The sequence below is a fragment of the Ranitomeya variabilis genome, chromosome 5 (genome assembly GCF_051348905.1).
Source record: "Ranitomeya variabilis isolate aRanVar5 chromosome 5, aRanVar5.hap1, whole genome shotgun sequence".
In the NCBI taxonomy this organism is placed as follows: Eukaryota; Metazoa; Chordata; class Amphibia; order Anura; family Dendrobatidae; genus Ranitomeya; species Ranitomeya variabilis.
The window spans coordinates 127819369-127846530 of record NC_135236.1 but is presented as its reverse complement, the minus strand read 5'-3'; the positions used below and the strand labels follow the sequence as shown (position 1 = coordinate 127846530).

At 43.8% G+C, this 27162-nt stretch overlaps 2 protein-coding genes across 2 annotated transcripts in view; one reads left to right on the top strand and one right to left on the bottom strand.

Annotated features, from left to right (window-relative positions):
* Positions 1–10323, top strand: part of MAP2K1 (mitogen-activated protein kinase kinase 1) — a 63015-nt gene extending 52692 nt beyond the window's left edge. Inside the window, exons 8-11 of the mRNA XM_077263264.1 lie at positions 2660–2724; positions 3149–3210; positions 8853–8898; positions 9025–10323. Of these exons, the coding sequence (XP_077119379.1) occupies positions 2660–2724; positions 3149–3210; positions 8853–8898; positions 9025–9138 (287 nt within the window). The 3' untranslated portion in view covers positions 9139–10323. The remainder of the gene's footprint in view (positions 1–2659; positions 2725–3148; positions 3211–8852; positions 8899–9024) is intronic.
* A 1601-nt stretch (positions 10324–11924) lies between these two features.
* Positions 11925–26031, bottom strand: SNAPC5 (small nuclear RNA activating complex polypeptide 5). The gene is made up of 3 exons (XM_077263265.1): positions 25841–26031; positions 24078–24158; positions 11925–12810 (listed from the first exon to the last, which is right to left on the bottom strand). The coding sequence occupies exons 1-3, from the start codon at positions 25928–25930 to the stop codon at positions 12676–12678; spliced, it is 306 nt and encodes a 101-aa protein (XP_077119380.1). The 5' UTR covers positions 25931–26031; the 3' UTR covers positions 11925–12675.
* Between the last annotated feature and the right edge of the window lie 1131 nt (positions 26032–27162).

Genomic DNA, 27162 nt, shown 5'->3' with positions numbered 1-27162 from the left:
TTTGTGGGAAAAAAAAGATTTTTTTTATTTTCACGGCTCTGCGTTGTAAACTGTAGTGAAACACTTGGGGGTTAAAAGTTCTCACAACACATCTAGATAAGTTCCTTGGGAGGTCTAGTTTCCAATACGGGGTCACTTTTGGGGGTTTCTACTGTTTGGGTACATCAGGGGCTCTGCAAATGCAACGTGATGCCTGCAGACCAATCCATGTCTGCATTCCAAATGGCGCTCCTTCCCTTCCGAGCTCTGCCATCCGCCCAAACAGTGGTTCCCTCCCACATATGGGGTATCAGCGTACTCAGGACAAATTGGACAACTTTTGGGGTCCAATTTCTCCTGTTACCCTTGGTAAAATACAAAACTGGGGGCTAAAAAAATCATTTTTGTGGAAAAAAATGTTTTTTATTTTCACGGCTCTGCGTTATAAACTGTAGTGAAACACTTGGGATCAAAGCTCTCAAAACACATCTAGATAAGTTCCTTAGGGGGTCTACTTTCCAAAATGGTGTCACTTGTTGGGGGGTTTAATGTTTAGGCACATCAGGGGCTCTCCAAACGCGACATGGCGTCCCATCTTAATTCCAGTCAATTTTGCATTGAAAAGTCAAATGGCGCTCCTTCCCTTCTGAGCTCTGCCATGCAACCAAACAGTCATTTACCCCCACATATGGGGTATCGGCGTACTCAGGACAAATTGCACAACAACTTTTGGGGTCCAATTTCTTCTCTTACCCTTGGGAAAATAAAAAATTGGGGGCGAAAAGATAATTTTTGTGAAAAAATATGATTTTTTATTTTTACGGCTCTACATTATAAACTTCTGTGAAGCACTTGGGTCAAAGTGCTCACCACACATCTAGATAAGTTCCTTAGGGGGTCTACTTTCCAAAATGGTGTCACTTGTTGGGGGGTTTAATGTTTACGCACATCAGGGGCTCTCCAAACGCAACATGGCGTTCCATCTCAATTCCAGTCAATTTTGCATTGAAAAGTCAAATGGCGCTCCTTCCCTTCCGAGCTCTGCGGTGCGCCCAAACAGTGGTTTACCCCACATATGAGGTATCAGCGTACTCAGCACAAATTGTACAACAACTTTTGGGGTCAATTTTCTCCTGTTACCCTTGGTAAAATAAAACAAATTGGAGCTGAAGTAATTTTTTTGTGAAAAAAAGTTTGATGTTCATTTTTATTTAAACATTCCAAAAATTCCTGTGAAACACCTGAAGGGTTAATAAACTTCTTGAATGTGGTTTTGAGCACCTTGAGGGGTGCAGTTTTTAGAATGGTGTCACACTTGGGTATTTTCTATCATATAGACCCCTCAAAATTACTTCAAATGAGATGTGGTCCCTAAAAAAAAAAAAGGTGTTGTAAAAATGAGAAATTGCTGGTCAACTTTTAACCCTTATAACTCCCTAACAAAAAAAAATGTTGGTTCCTAAATTGTGCTGATGTAAAGTAGACATGTGGGAAATGTTAATAATTAAGTATTTTGTGTGACATATCTCTGTGATTTAAGGGCATAAAAATTCAAAGTTGGAAAATTGCGAAATTTTCAACATTTTCGCCAAATTTACGTTTTTTCACAAACGCAAGTTGTATCGAAGAAATTTTACCACTATCATGAAGTGCAATATGTCACGAGAAAACAGTGTCAGAATCGCCAGGATCCGTTCAAGCGTTCCAGAGTTATAACCTCATAAAGGGACAGTGGTCAGAATTGTAAAAATTGGCCCGGTCATTAACGTGCAAACCACCCTTGGGGGTGAAGGGGTTAATCACAATGGCGCCGGCTGCTGCCTGTACAGTAGCATCATTCGGAACGCAGTAGATGTTACTGTGCCGTCGCCATTTTGATGGAGTCAATTTTTTTTTTTCGCAAAATGGCCGCTGCTCATATACATCTATCGCGTTCTGAATGATGCTGCAGCGCCATTTTGATTTAAGATTTTTTTTTTTCTCAAGAAATTTTATGACATCAAATAAAAATATGGATATTACGGATAGTATCAGGCTACAGCGCCGGCATGTAATTTTTTGTTTAGTTTTCAAACAATGAGATATACAGCATGTAAACTAGGGGGAAGGTCAGTGAGGGATCAGTGACCTGTCATAAGCCATAGCTAATCCGAGCACCACATGAAGACCCCCACAGGCCGCCCCGGAGCACGAGCATATCATTAACTTCAACTGAAAATAAAGATCAAACAACAACCACAAGACGGATTTCATCACCAGGTATCATTGTAATCGGTATAACGGCGCCGACCTGACACTGTGTGTAGTTTACTGAGCACAGTCCTGCTGACAGGTTCCCTTTTAAGGTGTTCACATATCCTTATACAACGGAGATGGAAAAAGCACATCCACCTCATCCAATTTATTGTTTTCCAGTGTTAATCCAGGGAAAGGAAAAATAATCTTTTGTCAGGTATTTGTTGGTGACATGTTAGGGCAAAATTATTCCGTCCATCTCCATATATGTTGGAAAACCACAATCCAACCGCTGGTCAGTGATCTGCACCAGATCACTGACATGTAGCACACCTGTACAGCATACTTTGTGTCAGTGTACCATAATTGCCTTTTTCTATTATACACTGTATGATGATCCTGTATCATGATTTATAAGGTTCTTATCTTGTTTGTTTGGTTGCAGCCTTCGGTCCAGACAGCCGACCTCCCATGGCCATTTTTGAGTTACTGGATTATATAGTGAACGAGGTAACTTTCCAAGTGAATTCTTACACCCAACTATTTGCAAATGGCTTCTATGTATCTCACTTACCTATATTCAAGTATCTGTAGCATTTAGAAGTAATGAATCCAGTATGAATTAGTCTCAGGTGTTCATGTATAATATATATATATATATATATATATATATATATATAATATACACATACCCTGTTTCCAAATATACACCCATGTCCTAAAAACATGGTAGGACATCTGTCAAGTTGGACCTACAACTTGCAATCACTCTTTGCACAATTCAGGATCATAGCAGTCGGACCCCCAGTGATCAGGAAATTAATATCCAAAACTTGGCACAGACCCTATAATGTTTTGCTGATGTATCTTTATCATGGTTCTACTGCAGATTATATAACTATGCACCTTTTGTCTTTATTTCCTCCGCTTACAGCCACCTCCTAAATTGCCCAGTGGAGTGTTTGGTGCCGAATTCCAAGACTTTGTGAATAAATGGTGGGTTCTTGACATTGTCATTACGCAGACAAGTGTGTGCATGATAGAGATGTTATCCATGTACATTACTATGATATACAAGTGAATATCACTGCGTGTCTGGAAAGTCTCATACGTGTCTATACAGCACATTGTTACAATTGTTTCTTGGTGTCTGACTTTTATTCTTTGACAATTTTATTTAAAGTGGTGGTCCTGAGAACTTTTCTAATTCTGATCCCGATCATTCACAGCATTGTCATGGAGACCTTTAGGCTATGTGCACACATTCAGGATTTTTCGTGTTTTTTTTCGGCGGTTTTCCGCTATAAAAATGCGATAAAACCGCTATAAAAAAAAAAACGCTCACATTAAGCATCCTATTATTAGAATGCATTCCGCATTTTTTTGTGCACATGCTGCGTTTTTTTCCGGAGCGGAAACGCATTCCGGAAAAAATGCAGCATGTTCATAAATTTTGGGGAATCATGGCGATTCCGCACACACAGGAATGCCTTGATCCGCTTACTTTCCGCATGGGGCTATGCCCACCATGTGCAAAGTAAGCGGATCATGTGCGGATGGTATCCAGGGACTCTCCTCCAGGGACTGGGAACCATATCCATTTAATTAAAAAAAAAAAAAAAAAAAGTGATATACTTGCCTTACGATGGCCCCTGGAGTCCTCCCGCCTCTCAGCGGTGAACGCGGCGGCTTCCGTTCCCAGGGATGCATTGTGCGAAGGACCTGGGATGACGACGCGGTCACGCGACACTGACGTCACAAAGGTCCTAAGCGCAAAGCATCCCTGGGAACAGAAGCCGCCGCGTGCACCACTGAGGAGATCGGGGGCCGTCGGATGGTAAGAATAACCCTTTTTTAAAATTATTTTTAACATTAGATCTTTTTACTATTGATGCTGCATAGGCAGCATCAATAGTAAAAATTTGGTCACACTTGTCAAACACTATGTTTGACAAGTGTGGCCAACCTGTCAATCATTTTTCCAAGCGATGCTACAGATCGCTTGGAAAACGCTAGCATTCTGCAAGCTAATTACGCTTGCAAAACGCTAGTGTTTAGCGGGAATACGCATGCCAATTCCGTATGCGTATTTCCCGCGGCAGGGAAATTCCAGACGTGCGTACATAGCCTTAGGCTTACAGTCTTTAGGCCTGTAAATTTGGTTGCACTGTGTGCATACAGGATTTCAAAAATGTTATGCACCTTTTGGAAAATATAAATACACCTAATATGATGATTATCAAAAATATATAGTACAGACCAAAAGTTTGGACACGCCTTCTCATTTAAAGATTTTTCTGTATTTTCATGACTATGAAAATTGTACATTTACACTGAAGGCATCAAAACTATGCATTAACACGTGGAATTATATACTTAACAAAAAGTGTGAAACAACTGAAAATGTCTTATATTCTAGGTTCTTCAAAGTAGCCACCTTTTGCTTTGATGACTGCTTTGCACACTCTTGGCATTCTCTTGATGAGCTTCAAGAGGTAGTCACCGGAAATGGCTTTTACTTCACAGGTGTGCCCTGTCAGGTTTAATAAGTGGGATTTCTTGCCGTATAAATGGGGTTGGGACCATCAGTTGTGTTGAGCAGAAGTCTGGTGGATACACAGCTGATAGTCGTACTGAATAGACTGTTAGAATTTGTATTATGGCAAGAAAAAAGCAGCTAAATAAAGAAAAACAAGTGGACATCATTACTTGAAGAAATGAAGGTCAGTCAGTCCGAAAAATTGGGAAAACTTTGAAAGTGTCCCCAAGTGCAGTTGCAAAAACCATCAAGCGCTACAAAGAAACTGGCTCACATGAGGACCGCCCCAGGAAAGGAAGACCAAGAGTCACCTCTGCTTCTGAGGATAAGTTTATCCGAGTCACCAGCCTCAGAAATCGCAGGTTAACAGCTCAGATTAGAGACCAGGTCAATGTCAAACAGAGTTCTAGCAGCAGACACATCTCTACAACAACTGTTTAAGAGGAGACTTTGTGCAGCAGGCCTTCATGGTTAAATAGCTGCTAGGAAACCACTGTTAAGGACAGGCAACAAGCAGAAGAGACTTGTTTGGGCTAAAGAACACAAGGAATGGACATTAGACCAGTGGAAATCTGTGCTTTGGTCTGATGAGTCCAAATTTGAGATCTTTGGTTCCAACCACCATGTCTTTGTGTGACGCAGAAAAGGTGAATGGATGGACTCTACATGCCCTGTTCCCACCGTGAAGCATGGAGGAGGAGGTGTGATGGTGTGGGGGTGCATTGCTGTTGACACTGTTGGGGATTTATTTAAAATTGAAGGCATACTGAACCAGGATGGCTACCACAGCATCTTGCAGCAGCATGTTATTCCATCCGGTTTGCGTTTAGTTGGACCATCATTTATTTTTCAACAGGACAATGATCCCAAACACACCTCCAGGCTGTGTAAGGGCTATTTGACCAAGAAGGAGAGTGATGGGGTGCTACGCCAGATGACCTGGCCTCCACAGTCACCAGACCTGAACCCAATCGAGATGGTTTAGGGTGAGCTGGACCGCAGAGTGAAGGCAAAAGGGACAACAAGTGCTAAACATCTCTGGGAACTCCTTCAAGATTGTTGGAAGACCATTCTCGGTGACTACCTCTTGAAGCTCATCAAGAGAATGCCAAGAGTGTGCAAAGCAGTCATCAAAGCAAAAGGTGGCTACTTTGAAGAACCTAGAATATAAGACATATTTTCAGTTGTTTCACACTTTTTTGTTAAGTATATAATTCCACATGTGTTGATTCATAGTTTTGATGCCTTCAGTGTGAATGTACAATTTTCATAGTCATGAAAATACAAAAAATCTTTAAATGAGGTGTGTCCAAACTTTTGGTCTGTACTGTATGACACCAAAAAACGAAGTGCAAAGAATATAGCAAAGCATAATAAACTTTATTTACATTGAGAAATAATAAAAATCTCTAAAGGTAGAGCACCACAGATAGACAAAGGTGGGTGATCTTGGATACCAACTTTAGTAACAACATATTGTAGCGAGAAACAGGAATACCACAAAGTAGCACATCAATCCAGTATATGCAAAAATAGGCTATAAATAACATAGAAATAGTCAATATAATAGCAGCAAGATAGTTATCAATAAACACATGTAGTCAGAAAGTGCATTTAGAGAAGTAAGTATTCATAGTGTTAATTAAACATAATAAATATGTCAGAATTTTGGGGTTACAGATTCCCTTTAACGGAAATTTTCTTTAGAAAAAGATCCGTTTTATTGTAACCCAAGTCATCAACCTGTATGCAGATATCCGAGAATTCAATTAGATGTCAACTGGTTTTATATATCTGGTTTTATAGATCTGTAAATCTTCGTGACCCCTGCCAGATCATAAGCACATCATCTATATACCTCCACCATGAAAAGTCATGGCTCAAGTGGGGTCAGTTTGAAAGATGTTTCTCTCCCACAGCCCCAGGAACAGATTTGCATATGAGAGGGCACAAGACGCCCCCATTGCAGTCCCCTGGAACTGTAGGTGGAGAACATTACGAAACGGAGACATTGTGAGTTAGTTCAAAGGTTAAGGGATTTGAGGAGGAACTCTCATAAGTCCGCATCCATACCACTTGTATTAAGGAAGAACTGTATTGCCTCGATGCCATCTGTGTCGCATAGATGTGTAAAGTGATTCCACATCACATGTTACTAAGAACATATCTTTTTCCAAATGAACGTGATATAGTTTCCTCAGAGCATCGTTGGTATCCTTGAGGGGTAGGAAGGGTTTCGACAATAGGTCTATGGTAATGGTCAATAAGTTTACAAAGGGGATCAGAAATGTTATTGATTCCGGACGCAATCTGCCTACCTGGTGGTATGGTTTTTTTGTGGATTTTAGGAAGTAGATAAATCCCAGCCACTGTAGGCTCCTCAATCCAAAGGCCTTCCATCTATTTCTTCGTGATGACACCTCCATCCACTGCCTCTGACAATAAATCATGCAATTCAATCCTAAATTTTGATAGAGGGTTATATATTAACCTACGGTAACAATCGACATTTCTAAGTTGTTTCAGCATTTCTTTTTTGTAGAGGTCAGTAGGCCAAATAGCTAAGTTACCGCCTTTGTCCGAAGGCTTAATAACCACTCCCTTCAGATTTTCCAGATGATTATTATTATTATTGCTGACATTATCTCCTTTGACCGTTTCAGGGATCTTTAGAAAATCCTGCATGGCTATACGTACAAATAAATCCACTTAAGAAAAATTGGAGATTTGTGGGCATTTCTTCGATTTTGGTAGTAGATGATAGAGATACTTTCCCATTTGACCTTGTGATACTTCTGCTAATTCTTGCAATACCCAAAGTGGCTCTTCCTCTGTCACTATTGATGATGTGGGGTCAGTTACTTGATTCTGGTATATATATATTTTTTTTATAGATCAATGTTCTAGAGAAAAGATAAAGATCTTTGCTGCAAATCTATCAAAACTGAAGTTCGTCACATCCACTTCTGGTTTTTCCGTGTGACGCTTATTGCGTCAACTTCTGGTTTTACCGCACAATTTTATTATTTGGTAATGCACGGCGGTTCTCATGGCAACAACAGTTAACTCCACCAATGACATACTAGTATATACCAGCTGAAAGGTTATTTGTTTCATCATGCAATTCTAGCAATTGATTGGTCAATGATCATTTAAATACCCTCCTTCCCAGCATTCCACCACCCCTGGACAAAGCATTTCATTGTAAAACGCGTGTCGGGTGTGATGGGTGCCTGGATAACCTCTTACCTGCAGGTAATATTACTGAGCTCTACCATATGGGCTGACACATATTTATGATGTTTAATTACCACTATGGATACTTCTCTAAATGCACTTGCTGACTGCATGTGTTTATTGATAACTATCTTGCTGCTATTATATGGACTATTTCTTTGTAATTTATATGCTGCTATTTTTTTCCATATATATATATATATATATTTGATTGATGTGCTACTTTGTAATATTCCTGTTTCCCGTTACAATATGTTGTAAGTTGGTTTCCAGGATCACCCACCTTAGTCTCTGTGGTCCTCTACCTTTTTAAAACATTTGTAATATTTCTGTTTGTGAATAAAGTTTATTAACCTTTTGATAACTAAGCAAATTGACCTTTATAAATTTCATTTTGTGGTTATGACAAAATTTCTGTCTGTAGTCTTTATTCATAAAATGTATAGGCCCCTTGATATGTAGTTTGCAACCTAGTTAAACAGATTTCTCTTGCTGGAGTGTCCCTCCCACTAATATAGGCTGGATGACTGGTCTGTGGGTCCAGGGTGCTGTCTTCTTTTTTTCTCCGTGTTTGTCATTGTCCCTTAGAATCTGGCCAATGTTTAAAGAGCAAATGCAGTTTCACAAAACATAGAGACATGTCAGAAGTTTTCATCAGTGGGGGATCTGGATGCTGACGCTCTTACTGGTCCCTAAAATGAGTGAAGGTGCAGAAGGCAGACTTCATAGACTATATTGAACCCATCTTCAGTCGCATTCTACTTTTTGTATTTTCATTTAGGAACTCCAACCCCCAAATATTACAATAATAACTTTAGATTTGATTTGACTTGTTATAAGTTATCTCCCTATTTTCTTCCAGCTTGGTGAAGAACCCGGCGGAGAGAGCGGACCTCAAACAGCTCATGGTAATTACTTACTGTTTTTACAAATGTCAACATTGTGATCTGTGAAATTAAGCAGAATCTTTCTACACATATTGGAACTCATCATTTTTTTTTCTGTTAGTAACCTACGTCATCTTTTTCTTTCAGGTTCACAGCTTCATTAAGACGTCAGAGCAGGAAGAGGTGGACTTTGCCGGGTGGCTGTGCTCTACTATGGGCCTGAAACAGCCCAGCACCCCCACTCATGCGGCCGGTGTGTGAGGGACATGAGAGAAGAAGCTGGTCCAGGCAGAGTGCTACCGCCAACATGTCCCGCTTCTGCCATCCTGCAGGGATCGCTGCAGAAAAATAAACGGTTTCTATTCACTCCCTGCACCCTCCATTCACCGGAGGGTGTGGGTCAAGCATAGATGTATCCCAGTGTCTCCTGTGGCCTTTACCTGCCGTAGGATCCCTGCTTCTATCCTGTGATGCTTTGTGATACACTTGATGATTTCAGTCCATGGAGAATTATTCCAGTCTTTTGTTTAGGAGGGGAGCGAACTGTTCATTTCAATTTCCTATCACAGGGTTCAATGGCTCAGTCCTATATGGGACCAATTTCAGCCAAGATCTAGAATATTAATTTTACTCTTATTTCTGCAAGTCTTGGGAGTTTTAAATCAGTTTGAACCGATAAAGATACAAATGTCTATTTTGTACCAGTTATCTACATATATTTCTCTAAAATAAAGTATTTTTCTTCATATTATTGCTCGTGACAGCTGAAATTGGTCCCATCTGAGACTGGTAAGAATATAATCCCACACTGTCAGCCAGTACCCTGAGCTGTCGGGAGATCTGAGCCATGCGGGTAGCTGTCCGCAATAAAACCAGCATCCAAAGCCATAACCCAGAGCCTGCCACCGCCTAGGAATTTGCCTTGTTTCTGGAAATCGCTCCTCTCTGCCGGAGCATGGAAGCGGTTACTGCCCTTAATCTCTCTTGGTACACACCACTTCTTTTTAATATGGTCCCTGATAATATATTACATTTCAGATTCGCCACAGTACTCCATGTCAGTGGAGTCCTTTTTGTTGGAGCATTTCAGTCGAGCTATGACAAACCTATAGCATTAAATGATCCCTTTGCATGTAGCTCCGGTAGAGGAGGGGACGTGTATCCAGCAGTCGTTCCGCTGCCTGCACCTCTTCACCTGCCCTGACTTTTCATATTTATTTTCTATGTGATGTGATGTGATGGCTCTGATTCCTTCTGCTGTGTCGGGCTTCTAATCCTCATTATTATCCTGCTCTGAGTGTACGTAAGCTGCTTCTTACACTCCGAGGTGATGACGGGGAGGCTGGTGCCAGCGCCTGGTTCATGAGAAGCCTTCAGTCCTTATAACCTGTACCTCTTGAATACTCAGATGTATTATCTTTGGCTACAATAAACCGATGACAAAGACTCTTGTCTGAGCGAATCTGTAACAAGCTACTGTCCTGTGAGTTATCAATCCGAGATCATATCAAGAATTGTTCAGCTAGAGTAATTAAACGGGCTTTCTACAGGTTAGGTGATAACGTCTTGATTGGCGGCACCCCCACTGGTCAGCAGAACGGAGAATTATTGACCAGTATACACAATGCTCCTCCATTTACTCTTGGCCATTTCCAGCAGTCCCATGGATAATGAATGTTGTGGATGTAAATGTGCTGGACTTCTGCTCCATTCAATTTGGGGAGAGGTGTCCCCCACCCCCTGTTCTGCTAAGTGTTCAGACCCCAAGCAATCTAGAATTGATCACCCATCCTGTGGATAAGTGATAACTTCTTACCGGAATCCCCCTAAAAAGGGAATGTGTCATCAGAAACTGGAAAAAGCCCCAGTGGCCATTGTAAAAACTACAAGATTACTTTTTTTTTTTTTTTAAATAAAAATTTGGGTAAATGTTTAACACACAAACCCGATTTAAACAAAAAGATAATTTTCTGACAAAACATTCCCTTTAAAGGGAACATGTCAACATGACAAATGGCAAAAATTGGACACTTTAAACGTGCTCTTTAAAGAGATCTCAAGACTATATAAATTTACCTGTATATTTTTTGAGAAATGTATTAAAAATATATATATATAGTGCCATAGACAAATTTCATAACTGTAATACGGAGGTAGATTGCTGCAAAAACTGAACACAGCAAGTGTGAGCATGTGCAAGCTGCAGCCTGCATACTATACAAATAAAAGTATACAGCAGCCTCTGAGTGTGATAGATGTATGCAAACACTGAATATGTCACTTAGAATTTATATGAAATTTGGCCTGCTTTACTGCTGTATATGCAGACATAGTGGCTTGCACCTGTTCACAATTGCTCTATTCTGTCTGGAGGTGCTAAACCGTTTTTTGTAGTATACTATTAGAAGTGGTGACTGGTTGGCTCTCATGAATTGGCCAATTTATGCGCCACATAGCTTTATTGTATAAGTATATTATATATAGCAGTAATGCAGTCCAAATTTCATATATTAAATGTTTGCATACATCTTAGTGCTTGCACAGTGCTGCAGAGGATGGGTATGTCCACAAAACATGGATCTGCCCCACCAACAGCTGCTGAGGATCTTGTTGAAAAAATCCTGCGGATGTGCCACATTTCACCCCTTAATGCAGATATAAAAATATGTAATGCATAGGTTTTTGTCTGCAGCATGTGGATAAGGCTTATAATCTCATCCACTTTGCTTTTACCTACTATGCAGTGGATTTTCCATTTGCAAATTTGGTGCATATCGGTCCTAGTGCATGTCACAAATGGTGCATAATTACTCGTTTATTAAGGTTGGACCTGTGATGACTGTCATGGTGGTAGTAATCCAGCTCTATATACCCTACATAAATGCACAAAAATACCCAGAAATTCACAGCCCAACTTTGAGATTCGAAAGCCACTCTTTCTCCCTCTAGTTGTCACAATAAGAAATGCTATCAATTTATCTTTTCTCAATCCCATACAGAACAACTAAAATAATTATGGTCTGAATTAAATTAGATTGATGTCGTCATTCCTAGTTTAGGAGTAATACCTTTTATTGAGGAGAATTCATCATTGCACACACAAGAATCCTTATACACATTTATTGACCGTGCACAGCTTTAGGTCTTGGTGCTGTATATTCGTACCCGTCTATTGGCCTGCACATTTGTTAGATATGTATTTACAACCACAGGAGCCATTGGTCCTTTGCTACAGATTGCGCTTTATGTAATGCATATGGAGACACAAGAAACATTGAACATAAATGAATGTGAACCTTGATCGGCTTGCCCTACAGATGGCAGCCCCCAAGATGCACGGAGTCATAGCACCTAACCATGCTTGGCATACTCACAGCGATAAGTTTCAGTGCAATCTACAATGCCCTCAACTATAGCAAATCTTTCTCGTCAATGGGTAGATAATTGTACTGTAGGTTTCTGTATGTCTAATGGTCGCACTTGCAGACCACATCCTTGTAAAGCAGAAACTCTACGAGTCCGGAGATGTTGCTGGAGGGGGCGTCTCCTGCAAATTCATTCATGTCCTGGATGAATGCTGCACCTGCTTCATTTAAGGATTCAATGATTGTTAGGACTTAAAATTGCTTTTAAAAGATTGTTTTTCCCTTTACGAACGATAAGATGTGAGACTGACGGGCAAAAAGAGTTAAAACGGAATACATGCGAGATAATATACTGCAATCATTGACCCTGTGGTTGACAGAACATGATCTGCAACCACTGCGTATACAGTCAGTTCATTTCTGGGGTCATCTTCTAATTGTCCGAATCATCATCTTCTTCCTCCTCCTCCTCTTCCTCCTCCTCCTCTTCCTCCTCATTGTATGCCACTGTGCTAAGTTGCAACTCCATCTTGTTTATCGCAGCTTCATCATCCACGTTCATAGAATCCTGCATTTTTTTTTTATTAGAAAAGAAAAATGATAATTTACATATGTCATCTACTTCTTGTCCAATATACCACCGATATCGCAAGTAGTAAAAACAGGGATTTTTGTGTACTCACTGTAAAATCCTTTTCTCCGTGCCACTCATTGGGGGACACATACCATGGGTTGTATGCTGCTTGCCACTAGGAGGCTGACACTAAGTTAACTCAAAAAAAGTTAGCTCCTCCTCTGCAGTATACACCCTTGTGCTGGCTCCCAGAGAACCAGTTTGGTGCAAAAGCAGTAAGAACAAATAGTGAGGACATAGAAGAGTACAACATGTGAACTTAAAAGAAAAGGCAAAAATCGTATAAGCCGATAGGCCAACAGGGTGGGTGCTGTGTACCCCAATGAGTGGCTCGGAGAAAAGGATTTTACAGTGAGTACACAAATCCCTGTTACTCCTTCGCCTCATTAGGGGACACAGTCCATGGGACGTCCCAAAGCAGTTCCTGGGTGGGAAAACAACAAAGGATTAGGCTTCATGCAACAACTATCTAGATGTGCGCTACCCCTGCCTACAGAATTCTTCTGCCCAGACTCATATCCGCTGAAGCCTGAGAGTGAATATTATAGTGCTTTGTGAAGGTATGTAAACTGGACCAAGTCACAGCTTTACAAACCTGCTCTACTGTCGCCTGATGCCGAATGGCCCAAGAAATCCCCACCGCTCGAGTGGAGTGTGCTTTGATCCTCGTTGGGATGGGCTGACTTCTGACTCGGTATGACTCTTGGATGGTGGAACGAATCCACCTGGCTATCATGGCCTTAGAAGCGGCAAGGACCTTCCGGGAGATCAAACAGAGCATCTGTTCTTCTGAAGGATGCTGTCTTTGAGACGTACCTTCACAGAGCTCTGACCAGGTCCAGAGTGTGGAGAGCTTTTTCAACCCTATGAATAGGGGCTGAACAAAAAGGAACAATGTCCTCGTTAAGATGGAAGGACGAAACGACCTTTGTCAAAAAGGATGGCAATGGCCTGAGGATAACCTTGTCCTGATGGAAGATAAGGCGGCTAATTCCGAAACCCTTCTGATCACCACAAGAAAGACAACCTTCCAGCATAGAAAGATCAGCGAAATGTCTGAAGCGGTTCAAAGGGAGGTTCCTGAAGGGCACTTAGCACCAAGTTGAAGTCCCAAGGCTCTAAAGGCATGCGATAGGGAGGAGCGACATGTGACACCCCTTGACGAAAAGTCTTAACCTGAAAGTCTTGACGCAATGCGTCTCTGAAATAAGACCGGTAGAGCGGAGATTTGGCCCTTGAGAGAGCTGAGTGCCAGCCCGGAGTCCAGACCGGCCTGTAGGAACTCTAAAATTGTGAGAACTGAGAAAACGAGGAGACAGACCACGATCCTTGCACCGAGCAAAAAATGTCTTCCAGGTACGATGATAGATGCGAGCCGATGAGGGTTTAAGAGCACTAACCATGGTGGAAATGACATATTGAGAAAACCCAGGATTCAATGGCCACGTCATTAAACACAGGGCCCCTGAGTTCTGGTGGTAGGTGGGGCCCTGGGAGAGCAGATCTGGCCGATCGAGCAGTCTCCAGGGTATGTCAGCTACGAGGTGTACCAACTCTGCGAACCACGCGCGCAAGGCCAATCAGGAGCAACCAACATCACTGGTACTCCTTCCGCCTTGATTTTCTTGATTACTCTGGGGAGTAACGGTAGAGGAGGAAAAGTGTACGGAAGGCGGAATTGGCGCCATGAAAGAACCAGAGCGTCAACACCGATTGCTCTTGGATCTCGAGACCTCGCTATAAACTTGGGAACCTTGGCATTCAGTCAGGACGCCATGAAGTCCACATCTGGGATCCCCCAGCAAAGACCGATCTGGGAGAAGACTTCCTGATGGAGCTCCCACTCCCTCGAAGTGAGACCTTGACCGCTGAGGAAGTCTGCCGTCCAGTTTTCCATTCCTAGAATGTGCCCCTATGACATCGAGTGGTTGTTCTCTGTCCATTGAAGGACGTGAGTTACCTCGGACATAGCCGCCCTGCTGCGGGTACCCCCCTGATGATTGATGTATGCCACAGCCGTGACGTCTGATTGGATGGGGTGACCCACCAGAAGATGATGTAAGTGCTTCAGAGCCAGTCGAATAGCATGGATCTCCAGAACGTTGATTGGTAGCCTCGATTCCTGAATTGACCAGCAGCCCTGAGCAGTGTGGTGGCGGAAGACTGCTCCCCAGCCCGAAAGACTGGCATAGGTAGTCACCACTAGCTATTGAATGGGTAGAAAAGACTTCCCCGGTTGAGGGAAGAGTTCAATGTCCCACCACCTGAGAGTCTGTCTGACCTGCAGGGATAAGCGGCACCTTCGGTCGAGGGAGAAAGGGTTTCTGTCCCAAGCTGCCAGAAGGGCATGTAGTAGGGGACGAAGGTGCAGTTGCGCAAAGGGGCCGCCTCCATTGCAGCCACCATCTTTCCTAGTACCCTCATTGCAAACCAGATGGAGTGAGGGTGAGACTGACGAAACGCTCGGGCTCCTTGTTGAAGGGCTAAGACCTTATCTGGAGGGAGAATTACCAACCCCCAAGATGAGTCCAGAGACATTCCTAGAAAGGAAATCTGCTGGGCTGGGACCGGAGAGGATTTGCTTAAGTTTATCAGCCATCCCAGGCGAGAAAGGGTATCGCAAGTAATTCAAACGGACTTCACGCAGTCGTGGACAGACCTTTGATCAGTAGGTCGTCCAGATAGGGCAGAACGATCACGCCCCGAGAGTGCAGGATTGAGATGACGGCCGCCATGACCTTTGTGAACACTCTGGGGCCAGTAGCAAGGCCGTGAATTGGAAATGCTGGTCGTGAATGGCGAAGCGCAGGAATCTCTGGTGAGGGGGAAACATACACATATTTGGTATCGCCGCGTTCAGAATCGCCCGATCTATCAATTAAAAAAAAAAGGATTAACCTGATCGCTAAACGGCGTAGCGAGAAAAAAATTAAAGACGCCAGAATTACTTTTTTTGGTCGCCGCGACATTGCATTAAAATGCAATAACGGGCGATCAAAGGACATATCTGCACAAAAGTGGTATCATTAAAAATGTCCGCTCAGCACGCAAAACATAAGCCCTCACCCGACCTGAGATCCCGAAAAATGGAAATGCTACGGGTATCGGAAAATAGCGCAATTTTTTTTTTTTTTAGGAAAGTTTGGAATTTTTTTTCATTACTTTGATAAAAAAAATAACAGACGTATGAACTCGTAATGACGTGGAGAATCACAATGGCAAGTCAGTTTTAGCAATTAGTGAACCTAGCAAAAAAAGCCAAACAAAAAAACAAGTGTGGGATTGTACTTCTTTTGCAATTTCACCACACTTGGAATTTTTTTCCCATGTTCTAGTACAAGATGTGGTAAAACCAATGGTGTCGTTCAAAAGTACAACTGGTCCCGCAAAAAATAAGCCCTCACATGGCCATATTGACGGAAAAATAAAAAAAGTTATGGCTCTGGGAAGGAGGAAAGCGAAAAACGCAAAACGAAAAAGGGCTACGTCTTGAAGGGGTTAATGAACACGGCCTGATCCGGAATCTTCCCTGAACTTTAAAGCCTGGCTGACTGCCTCAATCAGCGAATCTACTGTCTTCTGAAAGTCTGGCGAATCCGGATCTAAGGAACCATCAGATTCGCAGTTAGATTTGTGTTCGCTACTGAACTCTGGAGAGGGAGAGCTGTAAGGCGACAAGGCACGTGTCTGTTCAGGAGACGTTCTACTGATGTTTTCTTTCGGCCCCTGCTAACTGACTGCTCCCGGCTTGGGGAGGATCCGACTACATCAGTCCTACAAACTCTCTGGTCCCCCGAAGGATCACGGAGGGATTCAATCACTTTGGCCAGCGAAGCCATGGATTGAGACAGTGGCGAAGCCCACTCAGGGGGACTACATACACTGGGCTCCTGAGCGCAGTTGAGGTCACAGGCATTGCAGAGCAGCGAACTCTGAGCCTTAGGAAACGCAGATTGTCAGCAGAGGAGCATGAAGTAAAGAATATAGCTATAGTCTTGTTAGACTTTTTTGATGCCTTAGGCTGCGACATGATGTACCCTTCTATGTGGCCCTATAATATTAGGGGCTGCTGAGAAATGAAGGGGTTACAGCAGGGAGGAGGATCACAATCTGTAAAATCCAGCGCACCCTTACCCAGGTCTGTGTCCCTGCTCCTCCTGCGTTACTCCGACTGCGTGGACCCTGCGTGACACCTGCTGCCTCCGTCCTGATGGCAGATAGTGGGGAGGCGGTCTGGGGGAGAAAGATGGGCCCCGAGATTTGAGAGGCGCTTCTCGTGCTGTGTGAGAAGCACCAGGACCGCTGTGCCTTAGCCGGGGACTAAATTTGTGGCGCTGGCCGGCGCCGATGCAGGAAGGGGCCAATGCGCGCCCCCCGGAATGAGAATGGGTCCCCCTTACCCAGCGCCGCCCCAGACCGCCTGAAAGGAGCCCTCCAACCCCGACACTTACCCGGAGAGGCTGCTGGGTGGCAGGTAAGGCAGCTTGCTGACAGTCCTCCTGCGCTGCTGCTGGTTTGGACGGTGCAGGCATAGGGGGGGAAACCCTCAATCCACCATCCATTTAGGAGGGAAGTGGAGAGGGACCATCCGCCTCCTTGTACCATCTGTTTAACAGTGCTGGTGGCTGCTCGGACGCCACGAGGTGGGCCTCTGTACATCCAAAGGGTTAATCACCTAGGATGGGACAGGGGTGAATGTCCGGCAATAGGCCTGGTTGCGGAAGAGAATATGTGCTTGTCTGTTGAAGATGTGGGGACCCATCGCCCCTAGGAATCAGTTCAGGCGTGGCATCCCACGTCTCAGGAGAGGAGACACTCTATGCTCGCCTGTTGATGGTTCGAAGAGATCGGAGCCTTGAAAGGATCCGTTGCCCCTTCGTCCATTGTAAAAAATAAAATAAAAAAAATGTAAAAATTGTAAAAGTAAAATAAGAGGTTTTGGTCTGAATAGCAGACCCGTCCATGTGCCTCCTACGGACACTAAGCAAGAACTGGTTCTCTGGGATCCAGCAGGAAGGAGTATACTGCAGGGGAGGAGATCACTTTTTGTGTTAACTTAGTGTCAGCAGCATAACACCCACGGTCTGTGTTCCCCAATGAGGCGAAGGAGAAAAACTGGGGTTGTTGGGGTATGTGCACACGCTGCGGAACCGCAGCGTTTCTGCAGCTGCGGGTCCACAGCGGTTTCCCATGAGTTAACAGTACAATGTAAACCTATGGGAAATGAAATGCGCAGTGCACATGCTGCAGAAAAAAATGTGCGGAAAGCGGTTTATATTCCGCAGCATGTCAATTCTTTGTGCGGATTCCGCTGCGGGTTTATACCTGCTCCAATAGAAATCTGCAGGTGAAAACCTGCAGAGGGAACCGCAATAGAAACCGCGATAAATCCGCAGTAAAAAACGCAGCGGTTTTGCACTGCGGATTTATCAAATCAGCTGCGGAAAATTCCGCAATGGAATCCGCAGCGTGTGCAAAGACCCTTAAAAGAAGACTAACTGCACCTTCCGGCTGTGACCAGTTATTGGTGTACTGTGCAAAAAGTATGTGCCAGACCCCCTGTAAAAGAGAAGGCATTTTTGCAGTGCATTACCCTCTCCCTTCAAAATACCCATATTAAAAAAACGTTATTCCTGTGCTGCGGAATAGCAGCCGCTTTTTGCTGAGATCCAAGTTCTGCTGATGTGTTGTCAGCATAGACAACTATAAATGGGCGAACCAGAACAGTAAATTTTGTGGTCCATACCAAACACCTACTGTTCGGGCATGGACCGCGAACACCAACAAGCCCATTTTACTGTTCGGGTTCGGCCCCACCAAACATTGGGTGTTTCTTGCACTGTCATGCAGCGCGGTAAACACTGCCTCTGTTCAGGGGTAAACTCCTTACCGCCGATCAGAGAGCTGTGGCTCCCAAGCTGTCAGATGACAGTGTGAGCCCGCAGGTGTGATCGAAGGTAAAAAGTTTACCTCCGGTCACTGACATCAGCTGATGGGACTATTACTCCCATCAGCCTACGCCTGCTGCCGCTAATCAGTGAGAGAAGCAGCGCCTGTGTTCTAAATAAAATAAAAATTTGTAAAGAAAACTGTGTGTTCCCCTGTATTTTTGATAACCAGACAAGCAAAACTGACAGCTGTGGGCTGCAATGCTGGCTATCACTAATAGAAGGGTCTTCACGCTGTATTTTTTAATTATTTAAATACATTTTTTTTTTTTTTTTTTTTTTTTAAACTGCGTGGTGTGCCCCCACTTTGGATAACTAGCCAAGCTAAAGCAGACAGTTGGGGGCTGGAATTCTCAGGCTGGTAAGGGGCCATGGATATTGGCCCCCCACAGCCTAATAATAGCAGCCTGCAGATGCCCAGAAAAGGCGTCTCTATTAGATAAGCCAATTCATGTGCTTTGCTCGGCTCTTCCCACTTGCTCTGTGCAGTGGCAATGGGCGTTCATATTTGTATTGTCCTGTGACATCAATCCCACGGCTTAGTAATAGAGAGGCATCTATAAGACGGGGGAAACACTGGATGTTCAGGCCTCCCATTCAATTAAATAGTGTTTGGGGTCTGTTACCTGAACCAAACTTTTTTTTTTTTAACTGTTAGTCCGAACCCGAACATTCAGGGGTTCACCCATCTCTACACATCACCAGTTCCTCTGTATACTGGTATGCTCATAGTAAACATCTAAGCTTCCTCTAACAACAATATATGCAGAAGATATTTAGGCTAGCATGGCATCACAAAAGCTCTTGTCAACTACACCTCAAAAACATTTCTAGAATTTGACTTTTTCTTTATTTCGACTCTGCAAAATCTCTTACTTTAGCTTGTATTCATTCTCGTCTGGACTATTGTATGTGGTATTTGGTTTAATAGACGAGATTTATATACAGGGAAGAGGGGTCATATCTCAGGATCGTAGAACAAAAGAAAACCCAACACCAGATTCAGGAGAACAGCGACATTTATGCCAGTTGAAAAATAGAATTAGACTTACCGGTAATTCGGTTTCTAGGAACCTTCCACGACGGCGCTAATTCGTATGCCGTCGTGGTAGGTGATTAGAGAAAAGAACATTACATTTTGATGACAAGTAATAAAATGAAGATGGGATGGCCGGTTCCCTGAAAAATGCCCACACGGAAATTTGCCCACACGGAAAATTGCCAATTGCACATCACAAAGTTTCAGATCTATGATATTTGAGGTGAAAGGTGAGGATGTTCACATGATGTGTGATCAACTTGTGATTTACAGCTGACCTAGTGCAAAACTGCAAACATGCTGAAGATCTGTGGTTTGTAGCAGTCTGTCATTCTCAGCAATAGATAGATCTAGTCTGCTCTCCTCTCTCACTGATTCTGCCTTACTCCTCCCACCAGCCCAAAACAGCAGCACATGCAGAACCAGCAGCAGTGTGATCCAGAGGAGCCATCACTGCTATCAGTACACACAAAAGAATCACTGTTATCTGTGGAGTTACATGGGACTGCAGGTCAGATCTAATACATTATCATCTCAGTGGGTACCCACCAAAAGCAGGGTGCTGCTGGCTGAGATAGTTGGTCCTGGAAGCCCAGAAGGCACCGCAGAAAGGTGAGATTCTGTCAGAATCTGTCAGAAGAGCAGAAGTGCCATAGCTGCTCCGCTCTGCCATTGACTTCAGTGGCAGTGAATCTGGGGCCTGCACTTCCTTCCCTGTCCACGTATGACTGCCAAGAGAAAGGGTATGTGCACACGATGCAGATTTAGTGCAGAATTGGTGCAGAACTGCAGCAGATTTTTCTGCTGCAGAAACGCTGCAGAACTGCACTGTGATTTACAGTACAATGTAAATCAATGGGAAAAACAAAAAGCTGTGCACATGGTGCAGAAAAATCTGCGCAGAAACGCTGCAGATTTCAAAGAAGTGCACGTCGCTTCTTTTGTGCAGTTCTGCAGCGTTTCTGCTGCATATTTTTCTGCACCATGTGCACAGCTTTTTGTTTTTCCCATTGATTTACATTGTACTGCACAGAAACTGCACAGAAACTGCACAGAAACTGCACAGAAACTGCACAGAAACTGCACAGAAACTGCATAGAATCTGCATAGAATCTGCATAGAAACTGCACAGAAACTGCATAGAATCTGCGCAGAAACTGCATAGAAACTGCACAGAAACTGCATCAAATCTGCAGATGCAGATTTAGTGCAGAAAATTCTGCACCACATTTCCTACGTGTGCACATAGCAGAGTGAACAGACCCTACCTAGTTATGTATCATACACATATACTGCAGGTGCAGGCATAGGATGGAAGGAAATGCAGAGTGGATTTGAATAAGGGTATGTGCACACAGAATGGTCCTCTGTGGATTTTTCTGCAGCGGATTTGATAAATCTGCAGCGGATTTATTGTGGATTTACTGCGGAATTACCGTGGTTTTTGTGCAGATTCCACTGCGGTTTTCTATTATGGAGCAGGTGTAAAACCGCTGCGAATTCCGCACAAAGAATTTCTGCGCATTTTTTTCCGCAGCATGTGCTTTGTACAGTACATTGTACTGCAGCAAAATCCGCAGCGTGTGAACATAGTCTAAGGGTCTCTAGGCCCAGACACACCACAATGAGAGTAGAATTATTGTTAGCACAGTGCAATGATAACTCCTAACAACAGAACCCGTACTCTGGGACTAGGGATGAGTAAACCGAACCTGTAGAACCTGGAGAAGTAAACTGGGCCCAGAGACCTTTGTTGAAATCCATTCTGCATTTTCTTTGCTGCATTGTATTTCAATGGAGCCCATGGAAGTCAAGGACCATCACCCGGCAGCTATTTGCAGGTGTGCAATGATTGCTTAATAAACTTAAGTTATTGTTGTTATTAGACCTCCTTAATAAACTGTCCTTAATAAACTTGTTCCACGGAAAAATCGATGAATCCAGCAGGAATGTAGTAAAATCACTAAATTTAAAGGGTTGTATCCTATGGTACACCACTTGTAAATAAGTTATAATTTCTTACAGCATTATGCACACATGGCAGTGTTCTTCTGACGCGTTTCGACTAACGTCTTAATTTTTTGCTGACATTCTTCTGTGCTGCAGAACATCTCACCTATAATTCTATACTATTCTCTGTTCTGCAGAGCATCTCACGTATACCTGCATACTATCCCCCTGTCCTGCAGAGCATTTAACCTATGATCTTTGCTATTCTCTATCCTGCAGAGCAACTCACCTCTAATTCTTTATTATTCTTCTGCCCTGCAGAGCATCTCATGTATACCTGCATACTATCCCCCTGTCCTGCGGAGCATTTAACCTATATCTCTTTGCTATTCTCTGTCCTGCAGAGCATCTCACCTATAATTATGTACTATTCTTCTGCCCTGCAGAGCATCTCATGTATACACTATCCCTCTGTCCTACAGAGCATTTAACCTATAATTCAGCCTGTGGGCAATTTTCTGTGGGCATTCGTCACCTTGCACCTCAAATATCATGGATCTGAAACTTTGTGATGATGCAATTGTCCATGTGGGCAATTTTCCATGTGGGTAAATTTCTGTGTGGGTAATTTTCCTGTGGGCATTTTTCATGTGGGCAATTTTCTGGTCACCGGGATGGCCATCACAAGGTTCTGACCCCACTCCTTCAGAAAATGTATGAGCAGAACTAAAAAGGCATGTGTAAGGATGGAGGCCAATAAACCAGAATCAGTTACACCATTTCTGTTAAAAGGAATTTCCCCTGACCAGCCCCTCACTGAGACGGCAGTGACCCCCATCCATCCCAGCCAGCATATGGCATTATGGGTGATCTGAACGGAACTTCAACATAAGAGGAATGCCTAAAGGAGAGCGCCATCACATGAGCAAGACATATAAATATAGAATTTTTCTCGCAGGTTAAAACAAAGACTGTTGTCCATCAGTGATTTCAATGAGAGTTTAATCCGTGTTTGGTCAGTGTTAGTTTTTGCCATCAGTGATTTTCACTTATGCAGCACATCTGCAGTTTTCACCAGGCGAAGTGTTGCCAATAATAATGATTTTTATACTGGCTTAAACAAGCCACAATTTTAGAACTTTGTTATTTTAACTTTATATATTAAAAGTTATATTTTAGGAATCCTTGTGTTGTGGTTTGGTTTTGTAGTCTAGGATTCCATTTATATCTGTTTTGGGTTTTTCAGCCCCATAGTCCTCCATGCAGTATAATATAATCCCCAAAGCCATCCATACAGTGTAATGCACACCCCATAGTCCTTCATATAGCAGAATGCACTCCCCATAGTCCTCCAGTTCCGTATAGTGCAATGTAGCCCCATAGTCCTCCAGTTCCATATAGTGCAATGTAGCCCCCATAGTCCTCCAGTTCCGTATAGTGCAATGTAGCCCCCATAGTCCTCCAATTTCATATAGTATAATGCACTCCCCATAGCCCTCCATACAGTATAATGCACTCCCCATAGTCCTCCATCTACATATAGTAAATATACCATAATGCGATGTCTGGCAGGAGATGCTAGTATCGGGCCCCCCTTACTCACAGGCCCCATAGTGCCATGCCACTGGCTGGTGGCCCCGGGGGAATGGGGGCTCTGGGCAGATGTCCAGTGTGTCTCCTTACCCTAACGCCGACCCCGCCATTCAAGTGCTGTTCATGATTTTCACAGATCCATAGACACGTACGGGTGATATTTATCTGTGACTTGGTTAAAAGATGGGCATGTGTCTGATTTTTTTTTTTTTGCAAACTGTCAGTCAAGCACAAACATGTGAACCGCCCCACAGACTACTGTATAATGTGTATGTATTCTATCCATAAAAACACTGATAGAACTAGTTCATGATTCACTGATGTCTGAATTAAGCCTTAGAAATAGTGATGAGCGAATATACTCGTTGCTCGCTTGGGTGGTCTCCTGAGTATTTATGACTGCTCAGAGATTTACTTTTCCTTGCCTCAGCTGGATGATTTACGGCTGCTAGCCAGGCTGAATACATAAGGGGGTTGCCTGGTTGCTGGGGAATCCCCACATGTAATCAAGCTGTCTAGTAGCCGCAAATAATCCAGCTGAGGCAAGGAAAACAATCTCCGAGAAGTCATAAATACTAGGAGATCACCCGAGCGTGCTCAGGAAAACCCGAGCAACGAGTATACTCGCTCAACACTACTTAGAAACGGAGCTGAATGTGTCACGTACTCACCGCCTCTGGCATTGCACCCTGCGACTGCTGATCCTGCTCCTCTCCGGCATTTATCATGGACTGAAGAGCCAGCTCCTCAACCTAGAGAACAAGATGCTGGTGGATTATATGGTCTCAATGCTCCGCGTGCTGTTCAGACCCTCTTATTGCCCGACTACGATCCTCACATGGGCGGTAACTAATGTGGGGTGGGACGTCATTATCAGGCAGTAGCTAATACACACAAACACATTATATATTGGATATATACATATACACATGCCACACAGTATTGAACTTGGGCTCCCCGGCAGATGACACTGAGTATGTCCATAAAGTGCAGCACAGATTCATCTAATCTACGACCCCACAGCACTGGTCACTACTGATCATGTACATAAAGTGCAGCACACATTCATCTCATTTACGACCCCACAGCACTGGTCACTACTGAGCATGTACATAAAGTGCAGCACAGATTCATCTCATCTACGACCCCACAGCACTGGTCACTACTGAGCATGTACATAAAGTGCAGCACAGATTCATCTCATCTACGACCCCACAGGACTGGTCACTACTGAGCATGTACATAAAGTGCAGCACAGATTCTTCTCATCTACCACCCCACAGCACTGGTCACTACTGGGCATGTACATAAAGTGCAGCACAGATTCATCTCATCTACAACTCCACAGCACTGGTCTCTACTGAGCATGTACATAAAGTGCAGCACAAATTCATCTCATCTACGACTCCACAGCACTGGTCACTACTGAGCATGTACATAAAGTGCAGCACAGATTCATCTCATCTACAACCCCACAGCACTGGTCACTACTGAGCATGTACATAAAGTGCAGCACAGATTCATCTAATCTACAACCCCACAGCACTGGTCACTACTGAGCATGTACATAAAGTGCAGCACAGATTCATCTCATCTACGACCCCACAGCACTGGTCACTACTGAGCATGTACATAACGTGCAGCACAGATTCATCTCCTCTCCAACCCCACAGCACTGGTCACTACTGAGCATGTACATAAAGTGCAGCACAGATTCATCTCATCTACGACTCCACAGCACTGGTCACTACTGAGCATGTACATAAAGTGCAGCACAGATTCATCTCATCTACGACCCCACAGCACTGGTCACTACTGAGCATGTACATAAAGTGCAGCACAGATTCATCTCATCTGCGACCCCACAGCACTGGTCACTACTGAGCATGTACATAAAGTGCAGCACAGATTCATCTCATCTACGACTCCACAGCACTGGTCACTACTGAGCATGTACATAAAGTGCAGCACAGATTCATCTCATCTACGACTCCACAGCACTGGTCACTACTGAGCATGTACATAAAGTGCAGCACAGATTCATCTCATCTACGACTCCACAGCACTGGTCACTACTCAGCATGTACATAAAGTGCAGCACAGATTCATCTCCACTAACAGCCGAGATTCTTAGATCAGGAACAGAACAGACATTTATAGGACATTTCATAAGTTTCCCAATTTTTATGAGAAAATTTACAGCATGTCCTGCACTGTACTACTCTACCTAAGTTATTATATATTTTAGGAGTCTGAGTGGGAGCATTTTACACCGACTCCACAGCCCTGGTGCTGGGCACATGCCAGGATAAGTTCTGGCTGCCATATGGCACTGCCTGGTTATGATACATCTGGATGGCACCACGGCAGAATTGCATGGTGACAAGTTTGCTTGTCCCTCTTATATACATATAAATGCCCCTTGCCCTCTGACCTTTAACCTGTTGAGCTGATCGTGCAGGGCCGCCTTAATCTTCAGCAGGGTCTCTTCCTCCTTTTTAAGTTCTTGCAAGCGACTTAGCATCTTGCATCCAGCTCACCGTCTCGGCCGCCCCATCACCCAAAATCCAGGCAGCTGTACTCACATTACCTGTCACGACACTGGTCACATCATCACCCTGCGCGGAATTCCCTGACGTCAATACGGAGCGTCGGTTAACAGGCGGCCATGTTAACTACGGGCAGCTAGTAAGCGACTGAACACGTAGGTGTTCTATCACATTAAGTGCGCTGCGCCACCTTGTGGTAAGCCGTGTGTTCATACTGAGTGCAGCGCCACCTTGTGGTAAGCTATGTATTCATACTGAGTGCTGCGCCACCTTGTGGTAAGCCGTGTGTTCATACTGAGTGCAGCTCCACCTTGTGGTAAGCTATGTATTCATACTGAGTGCAGCGCCACCTTGTGGTAAGCTATGTATTCATACTGAGTGCTGCGCCACCTTGTGGTAAGCCGTGTATTCATACTGAGTGCTGCGCCACCTTGTGGTAAGCTATGTATTCATACTGAGTGCAGCGCCACCTTGTGGTAAGCTATGTATTCATACTGAGTGCAGCGCCACCTTGTGGTAAGCTATGTATTCATACTGAGTGCTGCGCCACCTTGTGGTAAGCCGTGTATTCATACTGAGTGCTGCGCCACCTTGTGGTAAGCTATGTATTCATACTGAGTGCAGCGCCACCTTGTGGTAAGCTATGTATTCATACTGAGTGCAGCGCCACCTTGTGGTAAGCTATGTATTCATACTGAGTGCTGCGCCACCTTGTGGTAAGCCGTGTGTTCATACTGAGTGCAGCTCCACCTTGTGGTAAGCTATGTATTCATACTGAGTGCAGCGCCACCTTGTGGTAAGCTATGTATTCATACTGAGTGCTGCGCCACCTTGTGGTAAGCCGTGTATTCATACTGAGTGCTGCGCCACCTTGTGGTAAGCCGTGTGTTCATACTGAGTGCAGCGCCACCTTGTGGTAAGCCGTGTATTCATACTGAGTGCAGCGCCACCTTGTGGTAAGCCGTGTGTTCATACTGAGTGCAGCGCCACCTTGTGGTATCAGTGTCACACATGTTCCATTACAGTGTGATTCTGTACTGCTGCTTCCTCAGACATCGATCCTGGTAAAACATCTTCAGTGATGTAGAATTTGTGCTCCAGATATAATCAGTATATATTCTATGTATATTTTATATCCAGAGAGGAAGTTCTACATCGTTGCAGATGTTTTTCCACGATGGATGTCCGGAAGAGTAAATGTATGATC